The sequence below is a fragment of the Rhinolophus sinicus genome, linkage group LG13 (genome assembly GCF_036562045.2).
Source record: "Rhinolophus sinicus isolate RSC01 linkage group LG13, ASM3656204v1, whole genome shotgun sequence".
Taxonomy (NCBI): domain Eukaryota; kingdom Metazoa; phylum Chordata; class Mammalia; order Chiroptera; family Rhinolophidae; genus Rhinolophus; species Rhinolophus sinicus.
Genome location: NC_133762.1, coordinates 12,169,873 through 12,189,108, shown reverse-complemented (window position 1 = coordinate 12,189,108; position 19,236 = coordinate 12,169,873). Strand labels below are relative to the sequence as shown.

The following is a 19,236-nucleotide window of genomic DNA, read 5'->3' as shown; positions in this document are numbered from 1 at the left end:
TGTAGGAATTTTGTAATCGGAAAGAGGGCTCATGATAACGATGGCGATTGCCGTCTGGGAATTCCTCCGTTTTCATATCGGTGGGAGGCAAATGCTCCTGCTTTTTCTTCTGCGTTCACCGGAACAAAAGGGGCCAGGCAGTGCCGACGGTTGTGCCCGGGCTCCGCACAGGTCGGGGCGCCCGAGCCCCTGGGCGCTGCCCACTCCGCTCCTCCTCTGGCTGCTGTCCCTCTTCCCAACGCGGGAGCCTGGGGGCCCCGGGTTCCCTCGCCGGTTGGGTGACGGTGCGGGGCGGCACCTGGGTCAGCTGCTCTGCCACACGCTGCCGCCGCCCCGCCCCTGCCCGGCCCTTATAAGCCTGTCTCGCCTGCTCCGAGCGTTTGAGCCCACGGTGGCCGCAGCCCTCCCCGCCAGGCGTCCCCTGCAGCATGGCCTGGAACACCAACCTCCGCTGGCGGCTGCCCCTCAGCTGCCTGCTCCTGCAGGCGGCCTTGGTGGTCCTCTTCGGTGTGTTCGTGCGCTACAGCCCCGATGCCGACGCCCACTGGATCGAGGAGAAGGGGTCCGAGACCGCCTCCAGCGACCTTGACAACGAATTCTACTACCGCTACCCCAGTAAGTCCTGTCCCCCTGCAGGCCCACCTGCGACGCACCCCGCCGAGCTGGTTCCCACCTGGCCCAGAGCCCTGCCTGGCCGCACCTGCTCAGCCTACGTGTCTGTGGGACACGGCGGGAGCCACAGGAGGAGGCCGTCCCTGGCCCCGCCCCACAAGGCACTCGCGCTCGCCAGCCAGTGGGGACCACGCTGGAGAAACGGCCAGGTGCGTACTTTTTCCCCCGTGAAAAAGTACTAGGGAAACCTCACCGAGGCGAGCTCACTCTGCGTGCCACCAGAGTCCCCCAACCTCCCTGTCAAGAACCCTACCTGATGTTCTCAAAAGACCTGAGAGCCGTCTTAGTCACCCCCCAGGGGGTGACCCTGGCTCCCTTGTCTAGCTGTGCCCGTGCTCTATGTCAACAGCCACAGGGAGGGCTCGTTGGTCTGCCAGCCCTGCTGCTGGGAGAGGTGTATAGGACCATGGCACCCACCTTCTCGTGGGAAGAGCATCCCGAAATTCCCAGGTTATGTGCTGTGGCTAAGAGCAGTGACCACATCTCACTCCTACCTACCACGGCTCTGCCATTCACCACGTGGGTGGCCTTATGCAAATGTCAAGCTTGCTGAAATCAGCATCCTTATCTGTGGAATGGGGATAACAACAGGACCTACCTCACTTACAGGTAGGGTGAGGCTGGCAGGACACAGTGCTGGGCATGGAATCCTCACATCATAATAGAGCGATGACCTATTATAAGCACAAAAGACAGGTGGCCTAGGACTCAGGAGTGGGGAGGATGGGCTCCACATCACTCAGGTCAGCCCAGCCTCCAGATGCCCAGCCCAGGACTCTGTCCATGCCCGTGTGCTTTCTGGTTCCCATGCCATCTACCAGCAGCCGGTGACAATCATTGGTTGGTGCTCACAGGCTCATGGGCTGTTAGTTTTGGAAGGGACCCCATAGCTTGTCTCCAACAGGCATCTACACCATGGAGGGAGGGTCCCCCCATGCTTGTACACCCTCAGTAATGGGGTTCTTTACCTCCAGAGATAACATTTTCCTTAGATCAGAGTAAATAACTGCACACATTCAGGATGGCAGAGTGCATGAAAAACTATGGGGGTCGGGGTGGGGGAGCGCAATGCAGGCTCAGTGGGAGCCAACCATATCAAGTGGCTGCCAAAAAGCTAGTGCAATCATGGCTACATTAATAGAAATATGGTGCCTAGAAGAAGGGAGGTGACAGAAGAGGGGTACGTTGTGCCCTGTGGTGGTGAGACCACAGCCACTGCTGGGCTCCACTCAGGGCCATGTTTTAAGAGATCATGACAGCTGTGGCCTTGGAATTTAGACTCCAAATCCACCCTCCCCATTGCCCATCTTTATATGCTCCGTGGTGGGGGGACCCAGCAAATGGTGAGGCAGGCAAGCTTGAGACCCTCCTGTGCCTGTGCCATGCTTTCCCTCCACCTCTTGCTTATCTCTCAGCCATACAGCTGGCTCCTCATACAGCATGAGGGGCAAGGCTTCCCATGGACATGCTAGGCCCTCGATGAGTCCAGGAAGTGAGAGGTCTCCAAACCCTATAATCAGAGCTACAGAACCTCACCAGTGAGGGGTGCAAACCTCATGTCTCCCCAAGTCCTATCCCACCTCCCCCACACCCACTCACCTTTCATGCTGCATCTCCATTTACTCAAAGGTCACTTATCTATAGCATGACCGTGCACTTCCTCAACCAAATGACACTTGAGAATGAAGGGTGGGAGAGCTGTGCTAGCAGTAATTAGGCGGGACACAGGCATGAACCATGACTGTCCCAACAAACAAAGGCTTAGATCATTCTGGACAAGCAAGATGAACAGCCTGGGCCTCTGGCCCAAAGGGACTCGTCCTTGAGAGAAGAGAGGTACCCCCAACACCCTGGCCTCCGTGGGGTCAAGTGCTCTGGGCAGAAGAGATGTGTGACAGCTTCCTGGAAAGTAATAGGACGGAGTGGAGTGGGGAGGGAGGACAGCCAAGGGGCCCACCGAGAAAACACTCTGGGAGGTGAGCTGAGTGGCTCAGTGTGGTCCAGGAGGAGGGTTTGTGAAAGGGATAGGACAGAGGCTACAAAGGGGGGCAAAGGGGGTGAGACAGCCTCAGCCATCAGGGAGGGTCTTGAGTTTGTCCTGCCATTTCCCCTGTGAGTGCTGCGGAGTTGTCAGTCATCTGAGCAGGAAGTGACAGAGAGGAGAGGAATATAGGCGAGAACTTGGCCTCAGAATTCCTTGGCAAGAGCGGGAGGCAGGGGCAACAAATCGAGCTAGACACGCATTCTCTCCTCGAATGCTCACCACCAGCCGATAATGAAAGTGCTATCGGGACTCTGAATTTGGAGACCAGGAAACTAAGGCCAGAGAGGGGACATGTCCTGCAAAGGTCACTCCGCCAGGAAACCAGAAAGCCAGGGAAAGAGTCCTGGGGATTGGAGGCACTCCTAGACCACGCTCCTCTCTCTAGTCTCACCTTTCCCCTTTCCCCCTGCCCCACCCTCTTCAGCCCATTTGGTCATGGTGGCTGTGGTTGGCAGTTAGAGGACACATGGCCTCCTGGCCCAGGTGAGGCCCCAAGCCCTGTGGTACCTTCCAGGTTCTTGGTTCCAAGCTGCCAACTCCTGCGCAGCCTCATTCATGCCCAGGGAATTAGGGGAGCTCACTGGGCATCTCAGTTTCCAGAGGAGTTCAGCTCCAGGTGGCTGGGGCCGGGGCTCAGGAAGGCCTGAGGACTGCTTGGGCATGGTCCCCTGGCAGGCGGCAGGCATGGAGCCAGCTGGGGCCCTGCCCTGGCAGTTCCCTCTGAGGCCTACACTTAGGGCACCGCTGCTGAACGTGAAGCTTCCTCAGGGGCTGGTGCCCTGGGGCCTGAGTGGCCAAGGGCAGTGTCTGTGGGAGGTTGGCCAGAGGAGGAGCCATCACAGCCTGGGATCCTGGGAAGACTGAGGGAGGAGCAGGACACCCTTCCCAGGATGTGGACCAGGGCAGAGGACGCCACAGTTTCAAACCCTGAGGGATTGTTTTACGACGCTGAGGCATGTACCTGATCCTGGTCCAGTACAGACTGAAGGACATGCTTTCCCACCAGCAGAGGGCAGTGTAACCTGGACTTTGGAATTCAAGAGATCGGGGCCCATTCCTAAACGGAGTGAGCCAAAACCCTAACTGCCCTGAGCCTCAGTATGCTCATCCATGAAGTGGGAATGTTATTCAATGCACGGGACCTCCAGGAAGATTGAGGATGGCAGGTGACTGGCAGGGCATATCTCATGCCATGAAGTGAGAGGGCAGTAAATGCTGGTATCGAGTTTCCTCGTAAAGGAGTGAGTGTTCCGTCGCTCAAGATATTTAAGTGAAGGTTCAGCATCTCTCTAGAGGTATGACCAAGGAATATCTCCCTGAATATTAGTTTCAACTCTTACAGCATTTCAATTCCTTTAGGCTCTCCCCACTCACAAGTCCTTTTTGCATGCCGTCGGGCATGACATTTATTTGTTCCTGTTATGGTACAGGAAACGGAGGTTAGAGATTTGCCTAATGCTCTCAGCTGCTCAGTGTAGCACGGTAGGGACGGAGCCAAGCCCTCCCCCCACAGCCCCCTTGCTTTGCGGGGCCTCTACAGCATCGCCACCCCCTGACGATGTCCCCAGGAGATTCTGCAGCGATGGAGTGGTCTGTGGTGGGATCTGAGGTGTGGGAGAGGTGGGCACAGAGCCTTGGGGAATTGACAGCCGGCCAGTAGGCCTCAAAGGAAACAGTTTTGGCTGGGTTGGCCCGCAGAGAATGGGAAGAGGCAGGGCCCCGGCCAATGCAGGGCACTGCTCCTTCAGGGCAGAAGGGAGAAAGCTGCCATGACCCATCAGCGCAGGAAACTTTGTCCTCAGATTTCAGAGACTAGGCGACTGCATTGGGGACTCATCCTGGGAGGGAACCGTGAGCTAGAAAGCGGTGGAGAAGGGGAGTGAGACTAGCTGTGTACTGGTGCCCTCTTGTGGCAGTTCTCAGGAATGGCAGCCAGCGGGCCGCCCTGCCCCATCAGAGATCACCGGTTGAGATTAGTTTCTGGGCTGGGTTGCTTCAGTCACGCCAGGCTGGGGAAGAAAGGCTCAGGGGAGAGGTGTCTCAGCAACGCCCACTGACCCTCAGTAAGGTGCCAACCCAATGCAAAGCCGGTCAGTCTTCAAAGAGAAAAAGAAATGGGAGCTACTACGATTAAGCAATTGCTAAAGAGCCAGGTCTGTGCCACATTGGATTACCTCACTAAAGGTGCAGCACACACCTCCCCCAGGTGAGCACGCCCTGAGCACTGTCACTGCCCACCCCCCAATTGTACAGGTACAGACTGCAGGTCAGAGAGGTGACGTCCTGGCTGATGGCCATACAGTCTGGACCTTCAAACCATTCCTATTAAAAGCACTTTAGGTACTAGCACCAGACTTTATGGAATATAAATTAATAAACTGGTACATTTTGGTTCTAAATTAGGACTCGTTTGGGAGATAAAGAGAAAGGGAACCAGAGAGTGAGTCAGGGAGGTGCCCAAGGTATGTGTGAGTGGGGGGGAGGCGGGAAGAGACAGTCCCAGAGAAGGTGACAGAGAGGCCAGGGCAGCCATAGAGGCAGAGAGGACAGGGAACTGGCAGGAGCGGGACAGGCTAGGAAGGGGAGGGCTCCTGCTCTTAGGCCATCGCCACCGGAGAACAAAGAAACTGCAAACTACCACCCTGAAACTGCAAACACCTCCCCAGCAGGGTACCCCCAGTCCGCTTCAGCTCCACCCCTGCCCCAATGGGCCCTCTGTCACCAGACAGCTGACAGCCCTCTCCTTGAAAGGCCCCCACCTTCTGTGAGGCTGCCTTTTCCCGGGGTACCTCCTACCTCTCTGCCAGCTCCCCCGCCCCCCATCCACCCCACGAGCTTCCAGGCTAGCCAGTTCTGCGCTCCCGTCTCCCCCTCATCACTTCACATTCCTACTCACAGCTCTATTTGCAGGCCTGCCGGGTCTCAGACCCCAGCGCCAACCGGCAGCTCGCCTCCACCCCCCCATGGCCGCCTGACCCACCCCTGCCACCATCTCCAACCCTGTGGTGACCTCAAACCCCCAGGGCCACACTAGACCCAGCCACCTCTTCCCACGTCCCCATGTTGATCAGCAGCCCTGCCATCCTGCCACCTCCCCTCCCTACTTCTGGAATTGTAGTCTGAACGTGTCACCTCCCTCCCTTTCACACCTCTCTGCCAGTCTGTCACCCATCAGTTCTTCCCAAGAATAACCATAATAGCATGAATGCTGCTTCACATACATGCGCTCAATTTCCCCCACAACAGTTGGAGATGTGATACACCACGAAACTCGATAAGACGCAAAATCAGCGGCACACATTGTGACATGGAGCCGAGCGGCTGTTTGTGTAAACTCACTCCTCCAGGCAGAAGCTCAGAGCTCAGAGCACCACACTGCAGGGTCGGGGGTGGGGACAGCAAGCCCCCGGGACCTCCTGCATCCAGCTTGTTCCTCCTGCCCCGCCCCCCACCCCTACTCTGCACTGTGCCAGTCTCCATAAGCCTCGTCCCCGTGGGGGCCTCCTGGACGCCTACAGGGGAGACAGAGAAGGGCAGAAGCCCATCCGTGCAGGCAAGGTCAGGGCAGCTGCACAGAAGCATGGCTGCCTCACCTTGGCCAGGCTGCAGTGGGCACCAGGGCCTCGTCACCCTATGGGCAGCAGGTGTTGGACTAGGGAGGGACCTGCTGCCTTACCTGACCGTGAAATTCCATCTGGGAGCTGCTGAGAGAACCACCACAAACATTCATTTGTTCATTCATGGATATTCATTGAGAGTCTACCTAGGCAGGCCCATCGGGGCTGGGAACCGCAGTGTGAACAAAGCAGGCATGGCCGTGCCTCCTTGGAGTTTCAGAGTCTAGGGGGCCATAAAAAGAAACCCAAGTGCAAACTGTAACAAGAACTAGAGAAGAAAGAAGAAGGGTGAGGGAGGGAAACAACTGGAAACGGGGTTGGTCAGGAAGGCCTCTGGGACCAGGTGGTGACATTTTGCTGAGACCTGCAGGAAGGGCAGTTGTTGGTCATTCTGGGAGAACATCACCCAGGCGGAGGGTCACCAGGCAAAGATGCTGGAGCGGGAGTGAGGAACACAAAAGAAGGTAGAGCCACTGGAGCCCAGGAGGGAGGGGAGGCAGAAGTGAGAATGCACAGGCAGGCGGGTGGGGCCACGGCCTGCAATCCCCTCACCCCTCTTGTTTAACTTTTCATTTGGGAAAAATTAAAAAATTTACAAAAAGTTGTGAAAACAAAAAACAGCACAAAGAATACTATATACTTTTTAACTCCGATACAGCTATTTGTTCCATCTTCTGCCCTACACGTAGTCACAAACACGTACACACACTTTTTCCCCCTCTAAATCATTTGGGGGGCAGTGAGATACATGTGGCCATGAAGCCTTAATTACTCCAGTGTTTTTCCTAAGAACAGAGGTATTCTCTTCCAAAACCACACTAATGAATCTCATAAATTTATATTGGACCATATCTTAGTCTGATTCTACTGAATTTTGCCAATAACAACCTTTATAATTAATTGCACCCCTCCCACTCACCCAGCCAAATCCAGGAGCCCAGCTAGAGTTAGGTACTGAATTTAGTTGGCACGTCCCCTTCACCTCTTTTTACCTGGAACGTTTCCACAGTCTTTCTCTGTCTTTTCTGACATGGACGTTTTTCACCCCTCTCTACTCGCATGTTAGTCATTCTGTGTTTGATGTTCCCTCAGAATTAGAACGGGATTATGCATTCTCAGTGGGAATGCCATAGAGGAAATGTCCTCTTCAGAGTTTCTCACCTGATGGTGCACGGTGTCCACCTGTCCCTCACTGGCGACATTCATTTTGATTACCCAGTCAAGATGTTGTCCAGCTTCTCCACTGTGTAATGACTGGGGTATTGCTTTCCTCCCTTGCAACTTGCCTTCAACATGGCGACTCTTGCAGGCAACACAAATGTCCTGCTTTTCATCGGAATGTGTCCCTGGGTTTAGCATCTAGGGATGGAACCTTGACGATTAAAAGTACGATTTTCCAACTTCAGCATTCATTCCACATTTGACAGTCAGGCCTTCGGCATTTTGCGTTACGCACGAGCTGTCCCTGCAGCTCATTTATGTATTTACCTAGTCTGTGTTTCTACCATTCATGGTTTTAATTCATTGCAGTACATAATCATTTTGGTGCTCAAATGGTCCCAGATTTGGCCCCTGGGAACCCTCCAATCTGACCCCTGTGTCGTGGGATGCGCACGGTTCCTTCCTCTTCGTTTCTGAGACTTTTGTAACTGTCTCTGCTTCTCGAAGCTCTTCCCTTCTGTTACTTTCTGGGAATGCAGAACCATACAACGGTCAGCGCTGGGAGGGCAGTTCCGATCCCTCGAATCCCGCCCTTTACTTTCATCACTGAGAGAACTGAGACTCAGAGAGAGGGAGCGGCTGGTTGAGGCCACACTGTGAGTTGGTAGAAGAGTTGGGGCAGGACTCACAATTAGACGACGCCTAGTTACCGATAAGGAAGTGACAATCACTAAAGACACTTGGGCAGCTGGAGCACTGTGAGGTGCTCTAGACACACAACGGCGTTCGTCTGTAGCCCTGGTAAGAACGCGAGACAGAAGGCGCTGAGACCCAGCGACGTCCAGTGCAGCAGATGGAGGAACTGGGTCCATATTCAGGACTCAGTGACGCTGGGAGGTGCACTTGCTGGGGGTGGGGTGGCCTGTGAAGACACTCCTCATTCCTCCATAGGGTGACCGACTGGCGGCTCGGTTCGCCAAGGGACCCCTGGCCCAGGGGAGCCTTTTCTCCACAGGAAAGGAATGGGGCTGAGGGGGCGGGCGGCAGAAGCTCTGGGTTCTAGACCCCAGAGCCTGAGTGGTGGCCACAGCCGGCGCCAACCGCAAAGGCCCAGCCTCCCATCCCCACCCGGGAGGTCGGACAGGAGAGCAGCCGTCTCCCCGGCTGCGCTCTCCGCTCTCCCCGCAGGTTTCCAAGATGTGCACGTGATGATCTTTGTGGGCTTCGGCTTCCTCATGACCTTCCTGCAGCGCTACGGCTACAGCTCCGTGGGCTTCAACTTCCTGCTGGCGGCCTTCGGCATCCAGTGGGCGCTGCTCATGCAGGGCTGGCTGCACTCCTACCACGACGGCTACATTTTCGTGGGCGTGGAGAAGTGAGCGGGGCGTGGCCGGGGCGTGGCGGGGCTGAGGGGCGTGGCGGGGCTGAGGGGCGGGGCGGAGGAATGAGAGGGCGGGGCGGGGATGAGAGGGCGGGGCGGGGATGAGGGGGCGGGGCGGGGGATGGGGTCCTGGGGTTGTGAACCGGCTCCAACCTGGGTACATGGATGGCGGACATATGCCGCCCGTGCGCGCACACACACACACACACACACACACACACACACGCACGCTGCTTCCTGATGGGCGCGTCTCCAGGATAGGCGTCCTAAGGGTGTCCGTTTCACACGCCGAACGAGGGTCTCCCTCCCGCTAAGCCAGGCTGCAGAGACACCTGTGTCTACTCTCCAGGGGCTGGGCCTGCACCCTCCATCCTGGCGCCTCAGAATTGCCCTGAGAGACCGCATCCCATGGACCCTCCCCTCCCCATCTGTCTCCCCAGCCTCATCAACGCGGACTTCTGTGTGGGTTCTGTCTGTGTGGCCTTTGGGGCCCTTCTGGGCAAAGTCAGCCCTCTGCAGCTGCTCATCATGACGCTCTTCCAAGTGACCCTCTTCTCAGTGAATGAATTCATCCTCCTCAGCCTGCTAAAGGTGAGCAGCGATCAGAATGGACACAAAGGGGGTGGGGACGCCTGGGGGAACAGCGCTGGGTAGAGAAAGAGAGGGCTGGGGAGACCTGCCAGCTGGGTCAGTTCAACTTAACCTTCTGGATCTCAGTGTGCTCACCTCTAAGGTGGGAGCAATGACATTTCTTGGACATGCTTCACATGGGTTACCTCTGAGACAGGCACAATTATTACCCCCGTTTTACAGATGAGAAAGCTGGGACTCAGAGAGGTTAAGGGGCTCACCTGAGGTCACACAGCTAGTAGAGGCACCCACCAGCTGTGTCAACAACTAGCTGTATGACCTTGAACGACACATTGACCGCTCTGGCTGGGTTTCCCCATCTACAGTGAAGGACCTGGTCTGTGATTCTGATTGGAATTCCTTCCGAGATTAGTGCTGAGTGCAAGGAGGAAGCGGGTGAAGAGAGGGTACATAGGGGGGCCAGGGGGAGGAAGGTGAAATCAACCAAGCACCTGTTGAGTGCCAGGTACTTTGTACTCTAATCCTCGAGATAATCCTGCCAGGTCACTGCGATTGTCCCCACTTTGTAAATGAGGAACTTGTGCCCTAAAGCAGTCCAGAGGCCCAGAACTGGGTAGGGTAGCAGGCCCAGGAGGGACAGACTGGGAAGGGACCATCTGCCTGCTCTGACTTTGGGGACAGGAAAGGAGGGTGGGGTGTGGGGGGTGGGGGTAAGTCAGCTGGGAAACTGGAGGGCAGGGAGTGAGACAGACACAGGGAGGTGTCTGGCAGTCTGGGTGGGTGGTGTGGGGCCAGGAGCGCTTGTGTGGAAGGAAACATGGAGAGGGGAGACCCAGAGGGAAGGGGAGAGCTCCCGGGAATTAAGATAAGGTGGAGGTTTGTGGGAGACAAACTCGATGGCGGCTCCCATGGGTTCTAGCCCTGCCTCTCCTCTGCCAGCTGTGTAACTGAGCAAGTTCCTCCCAAGCCTGGCTTTCCCCATCCGAGCACAATCCCACCTGTTGGGTGAGGGTGCCCTGGCATTTTGATGGTTTAAGGGATCCCCACTTTCTCCCCTTCCCAATTGATCGGTCTGTGGGGGGGCACCATCCCATCGCTCATACAATCAGAGACAGCTGGACCTCCGTGTGTGTGTGGGAGGTGTTGTGAGGAGGGAGGGAGAGGTGCCAGAGTTTGACAGGCCCCTTGTACCCAAGGTGAAGGACGCAGGGGGCTCCATGACCATCCACACATTCGGTGCCTACTTTGGACTCACAGTAACCTGGATCCTCTACCGGCCCAACCTGTACCAGAGCAAGGAGAGGCAGAGTGCTGTGTACCACTCGGACCTCTTTGCCATGATCGGTGAGAGCTGCCACAGTGACTGACGGCCACCATGATGGGTGACGGTCATCATGAGGTTCATGACCCCCACGTGGTCTGCTGGGGGGCTGCCAGTTCCCCTTGGCGGAAGGGCAGAGGGAGGCTGCCCACAGACCCTTCCAGGGTCACAGATGCTGTCCCGTCTCCCCGTGGGGCTGGAAGAAGTTGGTCAGTCACCCTGTGTGTTCCCCAGGATGCCCCAGGGCAGACATAGGGGTACCCATCCCGGGGCTGGGGCAGGGTACGCGTTACTCTTCCTGCGTCCATTCATTCCAGAGAACACACGTCAAACAACTACTCTGGTCTCTTAGAGTCCAGCCCTTAGCTCCTCACAGTGCAGTGGAAGAGGTGACAGGGCCAACAGATAATCTCCCCACAGTGAGGAGAGATTCTCCCTCGTGCTGTGAGAGCAGGGAGGCATTTAGCTGGCCCTGTTATGGGGTCAGAGCAGGCTCCCTGGAGTACAGTGGAGGGCTAAGTGGGAGTTGGGTAGAGAGAAAGGCGGGGAGGGCCTTCTAGGAGCAACCCCCAGCATAAGCAAAGCCACAGGGGTGGGAAACAGCTGGGGCACGGGACTCCTTTGCCATCTGTGGCGCTTGAGGACAGGACATCTGCCTGAGCTCTGTTGGGCCCCTCTAACGCCTCTTCCCCCGCGCCCTCTGGCCCTGTTTGGTCTGGCCAGGCACCCTCTTCCTGTGGATGTACTGGCCCAGCTTCAACTCAGCTGTGTCCAATCACGGAGATGCCCAGCACCGAGCTGCCATCAACACCTACTGCTCCTTGGCAGCCTGTGTGCTCACCGCGGTGGCGCTGTCCAGCGCCCTGCACAAGAAGGGCAAGCTGGACATGGTGAGCACGGGGGGAGGGGCAGCAGGGGGCCCTGGGGAGAGGTGCAGCGATGACCACCGGGGCCGCCAACACTCTGGGAGTGTGATGGGGTCATCACACCCACCCGCAGATGAAACTGAGCCTCAGGGAGACACGGCTCGTCCAGATTGCGTAGCCGGTTTTCAGCAGAACCAGACTCGGACATTCGGTTATGCCGGTGGGTCTGGGTGAGCTGGCTCCCCCGTCGTGCTCCTCCCCACAGCCTGGGGTGTTGGCGGCTGTTCCGGGCTGGGCACCCCATCACACCTGCCCTCTGCCAGGCTTCTGGGCCTCCAGACACTGGCCCTCAGTCTTACACCTGCCTGCACCTGCCCATTACACACACTCAGAGGAGGTGGATAGAAATAACGTGCAGGTGGACAAAAGTCATCTCCACAAGCCGGCAGCGCGGTACCTGCCACAGCGGGGCCCTCAGAGAATCTGCGGCGCCACTGGAGGCCCCGGACTCTGACATGAGATGGTGGGTATGTGCACGGGCCCTACAGGTGCCTGATCTCAGCACACCTGCACATAGAGAACATCAGACACGTGAACCTGACCACACAGGTATGCGTGGTACCCAGATATACAGGGAACGAGCCGACATGCTGACAGGACTCACCAGCATGGACACACATACAATGACCTGTGCACCGGAGTGCTGGCGGGGGTGGCACACATGCAGAGAACACAGGGGTGGCTGTCCACCTGGCCAGGCTGCAGCCCTCTGGGCCATCCGGGGCTCCAGGGCCAGATGGGTGCCCACACACAGCGGGGCAGCGGGGCCTCTGCATCAGCTCCTCCAGGCCGTGCTCTGGGGGAGGACTGACTTCCTGCCCGCTCTGCCCGTCCTGCCCAGGTGCACATCCAGAACGCCACGCTGGCAGGAGGGGTGGCCGTGGGCACAGCCGCCGAGATGATGCTCATGCCTTATGGCTCCCTCATCGTCGGTTTCATCTGCGGCATCGTCTCCACCCTGGGTTTTGTGTACCTGACGGTGAGGGCCCCAGGCAAGGGGCTGGGGGCTGCAGCATGCTGGGGTCTCTGTATTCCTGACTGTGGGGGGGCCTCTAAGGTGGAGGCAGGGGGCTGGAGAATCCTGGGTCTCCTTGTATTGGGGACCTCCAGAATCCTGGCTCCCCACATCCTTGCCACAGCCGCTGGCCTGAGCAGCACCCATCTCCCCTCTCCAGCCATTCCTGGAGTCCCGCCTACGGATCCAGGATACCTGCGGCATCCACAACCTGCACGGCATTCCCGGTATCATAGGTGGCATTGTGGGGGCTGTGACGGCGGCCTGCGCCAATGTGTACACTTACGGACAGGAAGGGTAAGCATCTTGGAGGTGCAGGGGAGGTGGAGCTCCCTCTCTCCTCTGTTCCTCCTGCCTGCTGCTCCCCTGGGGTCCAAGATTGTGTCTCTATCCGGGTCCTTCCCCAATCTGGACCACTGTGTCATGGGCCTCTGTCCCCAACCTCTGTCCTTCCACAAGAGTCTGACACCATCTGATCTGTCCCATGCCCCCATTTTGCAAATGGGAAGGCTGAGGCCCAGGGTTTGTTGCGCTGTGGTGCCTGCTCACATTTGTGGGGTGGCAGCAAGTGGTTGCTTGGCCTCTCTGGGGCCCTGACTTGCCTGCTCTCTCCACCTCAGGCTTGCTCACGCCTTTGACTTTGAACTTGGCGATGCTAACTGGTCCGCAAGCATGCAGGGCAGTTTCCAGGCCGCCGGCATCTTTGTGTCCCTGGCCATGGCTCTGGTGGGCGGCATCATTGTGGGTAAGTGGGGATGGCTGGGCCAGAGAAGGTGGGGCCGCTATGGGGCTCTGTGGGAGGGGGCCTCAAGAACGTATACCAGAGGTCAGCCAGCATCCCACAGGAATCCTGACCTCTTAGGACCTCCAACTTTCTTTAGGGATCATTTTGAAATTACCAATCTGGGGACAACCTGCCGACGAGAATTGCTTTGATGATACAATCTACTGGGAGGTGAGTTCTCTTGCCTTGTTCCCCGCTACCTCCTGCCCAAGGCTGGCTGGATCCCCTCTCCTCCCCCTGCACACGTCATCTGAGCTGACGCCTGAGGAGCCAGAAGCTGAGGGTGGGGACAGAGCCTGCATTATCCGGCTCCTTTATTCAAGAGGCTGAGGCTGTATCTCCTGGGGGCCGGGGGTTGAAGGCTTTATTCTAGAGTAGTAATTCCCAAAGTGTGGTCTGCTGTGCTCCCCAGCTGTATTGCCTGGAAACCTGTCCCCCCCCCCCAGACTTGCTGATTCCAAAACTCAGCGGGAGCATGTCTGCCTGCAAAGCAGACCCTCGACCCCCTGCCCAGAACCGAGCTGCCTCGATTGGAGGAGGTTCCAATTTCATCTCTAGGTTAGGGGGGCTGTGGGTGCCTGTATAAAAATCCAACTTGAAGAACATGGTTCTAGAAGCTGAAAGTCGTGGAATGTCTTTAAACACAATTTGGGCTTTCTGTGACTTCAGGCAGACCTTCCTCCCCAATTTCAGGCAGGCCTTTCCTCCAATTATTATTGGAGGTGTTTACCCATGTAAGATGATGGAGGATGACATATGGTCCTTCTTGCCTCTTTCACTTCCCCCCATGACGAGGATGAGGACCTAACCTGCGTCTGTGGCCCCTGCACTGAGGGGGCTGCCTTTTCATTTGGCTTTGTATTTTTAAAAGCATACCAGAAATTTTCAGGGTAATTCTAACTAATATCCACTATAAACCAGTTTTGTGTACATAACTGAGTCTTTAAATCACCCTTTTAAAAAATCATTCTCTTAAAATGATTTTTAAATTATAAAATGAATAGAAGCTCATTAAAGAAAGGCTGGAAATAGAGAAAAACAGAAAGAAATCCCATCACCCTAATTCAAGGACTGTTAGTATTTTTGGTATATTTCCTTCCAGTCTTTTTTTTAAAATTCTGCATAGATTTTTCTTACACAGCTGAGATGTTATTATACACCCAGTTTGGTATCCTGCCCCATTCTCTTTCTCTCTCTATCGTAAGAAGTGTACTGTGTTATTACATTCTTAATAAACTTTCTTTTTTAGCAGCATAATTACTTTTCATTCTATATTTAAAGTCTGAACTTAAACTATTTTAGACACAATTAGAAACTGTGTGGATTTAATGCTAATGAAATAAACTTTAAAAATGCTGTCAATTCCCATACGTAGACGTTCACTCTTGATTCTGTTTTGATCTTTATAATTTATTCTAAGTTCACACCTCTCTGCTGTATACCCTTCAGCAGCGATCTGTTTTGAGTAATATAATTCTGTGCCAGAGGAAGTGAGCCACCCTCAGGCCGTCCCGTCCGTCCCCCGTACAGGTCCCCCGTCTCCTTCCTGGTCTGACGTCGAGTTTGCCGTGCTGCCTCTCACCTGACACACTACTTAATATTCACCTTTCAAAAAATGCATTCAGCACAACCGGAAGTCCCCCAGGCTGGATTATCAGACTCTTGTGTGCAACTCTTAGTGTCACTGTGCCTTTCACTTGAATGCCTTCCCATTGCTCTAGTGGGGCAAGGACTCTGTCTTGTGCCCCAGCACCCTGGACAGTGGCTAAAGCGACGTTGGGGCACCATACGCTATGTACATCGCTTCTCGGCGTGCAATCTTCACGGTGACCACGAGGTGGCGCCCGCCACACACCATTTGTTGCTCCTGACTTGCCCAGGCTGTTCTAGTTCCACCAGGGACATCAGCCCTGCCTCGGGCAGGGCCCACGGAGCTGCCTCCTCTCTCTGCAGGTGCCCGAGGACGAGAAGAATGAGGTCTCCCATCCGGAGGACCCTACCCTCAAGCCATCCGAACCTTAAGCTCCCAGGGCAGGTGTGAAGCAGGTGAGTATGGACGTGGCTTGTCAGTGGGGGATGACCAGCACGTTCTCCCAGTGGGGGCCCAGCTCTGGGACTCAGAGGCCACCAGCAAAGGGATAAAAAGAAAGCATCAAGAAGTGAGGATGTGAGCTTCCCCCGCTCCTGAGTGGAGTGGGCGCGCTGGGGTTGTGGGAGGGGCACTCAGTCAGACAGCTTGCATCCTGGACAGACCCAGGGCTATGAGCAAGGTGCTCTTGCCGGGAAGGGACACATGGGAGGTGACCTGGCTTTGCTGCTCACGGACTGAGTGACTCTGAGGACCTCTTCTCCCCAGAGACTGAGTCTCATTCATAAAAGTGCAGATGACAGGCCGGGCTGCAGTCAATTAATTGATCAACTCACGCAAGAGCCCTTCTTCCTTCCTTCCTTTTCTCTCTCCTTCCTTCTGTCTATCAGCTAACATTTCCTTGTCCCTCTGGAAGCCCTTTCTCGTGCTTTATGCATCTAGCCCTCCAAAGAGCCCTACAAGACAGATACAATTACTTGCCTCTCTTTACTAGATGAGGGAGTTAAGGCTCAGAGAGGTTCAGGCTCTTAACCAAGGTCACACAGCTGGCCCAGGGAGGAACTGGGCTCTTTCCTGGTCATTAGCATTCTTGGACCTTCTGGAGGCCAGAGCTTGGAAAGAGCTGTGTCTGGGGCCAAAAGCTGAGTGACGTGGCAGGAGAGGACATCGGCATTTAAGGAAAGAGAAAAGTGAGGCTGCGAGCAGTTGTTTTTAAGGCTCACCCTGTCCAGAAAAAGAAGAGGTACCCAGGCAGCTGCAGCAGGACCTGATGGGAGTCCCTGCTCTTGGCTCTCTCCCTGCAGGCTCTGCAGCCTGTCCCACTGCTCCAGAAGCCGGTGCTGAGCAAGCTGGGTACACGAGGGGAGCAGCACCCCGCCTGCTGGCCTGGCCCAGGCTGCCTCCACCCCTCCTTTCCCCTTCATCCCAGGGGGCCTGCCTGAGAATGGAGACGGAGGAGTTGTAGACAAAGGGGGTGGGGCATCTAAGCCAGTTCTGGCTGCTGGAGGCCTGCCACCAGGGGTCTTGGTGGCCACATCCTGAGAAAAGCAGGCAGGAGTGGGGCTGGGGCCTGGGGGTGGACCCAAGCTCCCCTAGGAGACAACTGGGCTGCCAGCCAACGGCTGGGCTCTTCTACTCTCTGCCTGGCTCTCAGCCTACACATCCTATGTCCCCTGGGTCCCCTAGACCTCTCTGTGCTGTACAGAGATGGCACCTTCCATGAATAAACATTCTTGGTATTTGTAGAATGGGTGTGAATACTCCAATAGGACCAGTTAGAGGAAGAAAAGGACCCAAGAGACCGGGGCTGCTGCCCCAGTCCAGACCTCCTACCCCAGGCTGCCACTCACACTGCAAGGCAAATCATCTCAGGCTGCAGAGGAAGAATTTGGGGTGCTGGAACCTGCCTCCACCGGGGGCCCCCTGACAGGGCTCAGCTTTTGGGCTGGGGTCTTCCCCCTGGGCCGGTTACTTCACATCAACCATCCCAGAAGCTCACCCATTGTGGAGCTGTCTTGCCTTTTGTGCCCCCTCCCCCATGTGACCGGTTAGCTTGGAGGGCACTGGGGGAGGGGTGTAGGGAGGGAGGGCTCTTTTGGGCCAAACCCCTCCCTCCAACGCTTCTGTCCTTTTTCCCTGCCAAGCCAGCCCTGCTCTCCCTCCATAGTAGGGGAAGGCTTCATCAGTTTAGATCTGCCATCACTTAATGAGGCTGCCACCACCCTGGACAGAACAACATACTCGAGCAGTGCCTGCCCTCAGGGCACTCATAGTCTAGCTGGAGAACAGACCTGACACCCAATATCCACCCTGAACTCTGGCAGGCCTTCAGTGCCCAGGTCGCTTCTCAGAGTGGGTCACCTGAGTAGGGTTTTGAAGGCTGAATAGGAGTTTACCAGAGAGATGGCAAAAAGACAGCATGGGCAGAGACCCAGGCATGGGAATCAACATAGTGGGGTTGGGTTTGGCTAAAAGACAGGTGACACAAAAATGTGCCAGCTGGGGAATAAGAAGCAGAATCCAGATCCTTTCTGGAGAAAAGACTCCAGAGAAGGGGTGAGGGGAAAGGGAGGAGAGAGGGTCTCTCCTGCCTCCAAACCCTCCCTCCCCGCCCCCCTCACAATTCACACATATACACTCAGGCCTTCACTCCCCTTGCCAGGGAGGGGGATAGAGGAGGAGGAGGAGGAGGAGGGCAGGGAGATGGAGGAGGAGGAGGAGGGGAGGAGGGAGCTGAAATGCAACCTATTCATGTTCCCGCGATGTAACACCCCTCATTTTCCATGCTGGGTAAAGACAAAAACCCTTTACAACCTGTTTCTGGAACTTGTCAGCAGCTGCCAAGAGGAGCATGTTAATTAAACGTCGGCAAAGATGGAAGCCGGAGGCCCCGGCTCTAATTGGACAGTTTGCTTCACTGGATTGAAAAACATTGTGACAAAGGCGGAGGTGCGCGAGCTAGGCAGGGGTGCGGAGTGCTGGGGAGGGCCCTGGCGGCTTTGATTTCAGCTGTTGGGGCCCCCGTTTCGCTGGCACGCCCACGGAGGGCCTGGGAGGGGCCTGTGGGTGGTGGGGAGAGGTGCAGGGTGGAGGAGGTCCCCCCAAGCCTGTAGGCTGGGGTGGCTGGCAGTCCCGCTGACAGTATTAGGCCCAACAGAGGACCAGGCTTTGAGGGGTGTGGGGCGGGGCCCCTCTCCCTGGGCATCAAGGGCAAGGGTCGGGCGGGCGTCACCTCAGGGCAGCTTGGAGGCTGCGCTGGGAGGCCCACTGCAGGGAGGCTGGGTCGGGGGCCTTTTGCCTAAACTGTCTCTGGGTCACGTGATCAGGGATGTGTTCTTAAAAATGCTGACAACTGGGAGACTTACCTTGGGAAACATGGCTGTAAAGGTCCTCCCCAAGCCCTGCAAAGCCTGGAGTTGCCCGCAGGGCTGCAGGGGCACACCCTGAGACTGTCCCCTATCCGCGTGTCTGATGGCTGCACCCCGAGTCCCCTTCTGTCCTTGACTCACAAATGACGACAGCAGCCATGTACTGAGTGCTGACTATGTGCTGGGAACTATGTTGAGTGCCTTAGCTGCCCTGTCACTCAACCTCCCAGCCACCCTGAGAGAGAGACAGTACTCGTATCACGCCCGCCTCACAGGCAGGGAGGCCCTGAGAGGAGGCAGAGCCCATCCAAGGTCACAGAATGGTGCTAAGGGGAGCCCAGGCCCCTCTGATTCCAGTGTCTGAACCTGGGCTCTGTGCTCCCCACTTTCTGGCTCCTGGCCCAACCAGGAGACAGGGGTCTTCAGCACAGTCAGAGAAAAAAGTGGGTTCCCAAGTGGAGAACACACTTCCCAGGGCCTCCAGGCTGAGGGGCCTGACAGGTGGGGGTGCCACAGGCTGGGGACCACTTGGGAGGACCCTATGCATGTCCCCCACCCCAATATACATGTCCAGTTGCATCTCCTGGGTGGGGGTGGTTAGCTAACAAGAGCAGAACTCCCTCCTCTGTCCCCTTCTTGGCCCCAGATTTGCCCCCACCCCACCCTCACCCTGAGCCGCTGCCCAGGAGGGTCCCAGTTGGGTGGGAGGCAGGGCTGGGGCCAGAAGCAAGTATGGGAAAAGGGAGCCATTGTGGCTGAGCCCCAGGG

General features: G+C 56.4%; 1 protein-coding gene across 1 annotated transcript; it reads left to right on the top strand.

The window, feature by feature from the left end:
* The first annotated feature begins 372 nt into the window (after nucleotides 1-372).
* On the top strand, nucleotides 373-16,841 carry RHCG (Rh family C glycoprotein). The gene is made up of 11 exons (XM_019726753.2): nucleotides 373-615; nucleotides 8,683-8,869; nucleotides 9,316-9,466; nucleotides 10,663-10,810; nucleotides 11,511-11,677; nucleotides 12,555-12,692; nucleotides 12,889-13,025; nucleotides 13,349-13,473; nucleotides 13,610-13,683; nucleotides 15,466-15,558; nucleotides 16,405-16,841. The coding sequence occupies exons 1-10, from the start codon at nucleotides 429-431 to the stop codon at nucleotides 15,532-15,534; spliced, it is 1,383 nt and encodes a 460-aa protein (XP_019582312.1). The 5' UTR covers nucleotides 373-428; the 3' UTR covers nucleotides 15,535-15,558; nucleotides 16,405-16,841.
* Nucleotides 16,842-19,236: the final 2,395 nt, after the last annotated feature.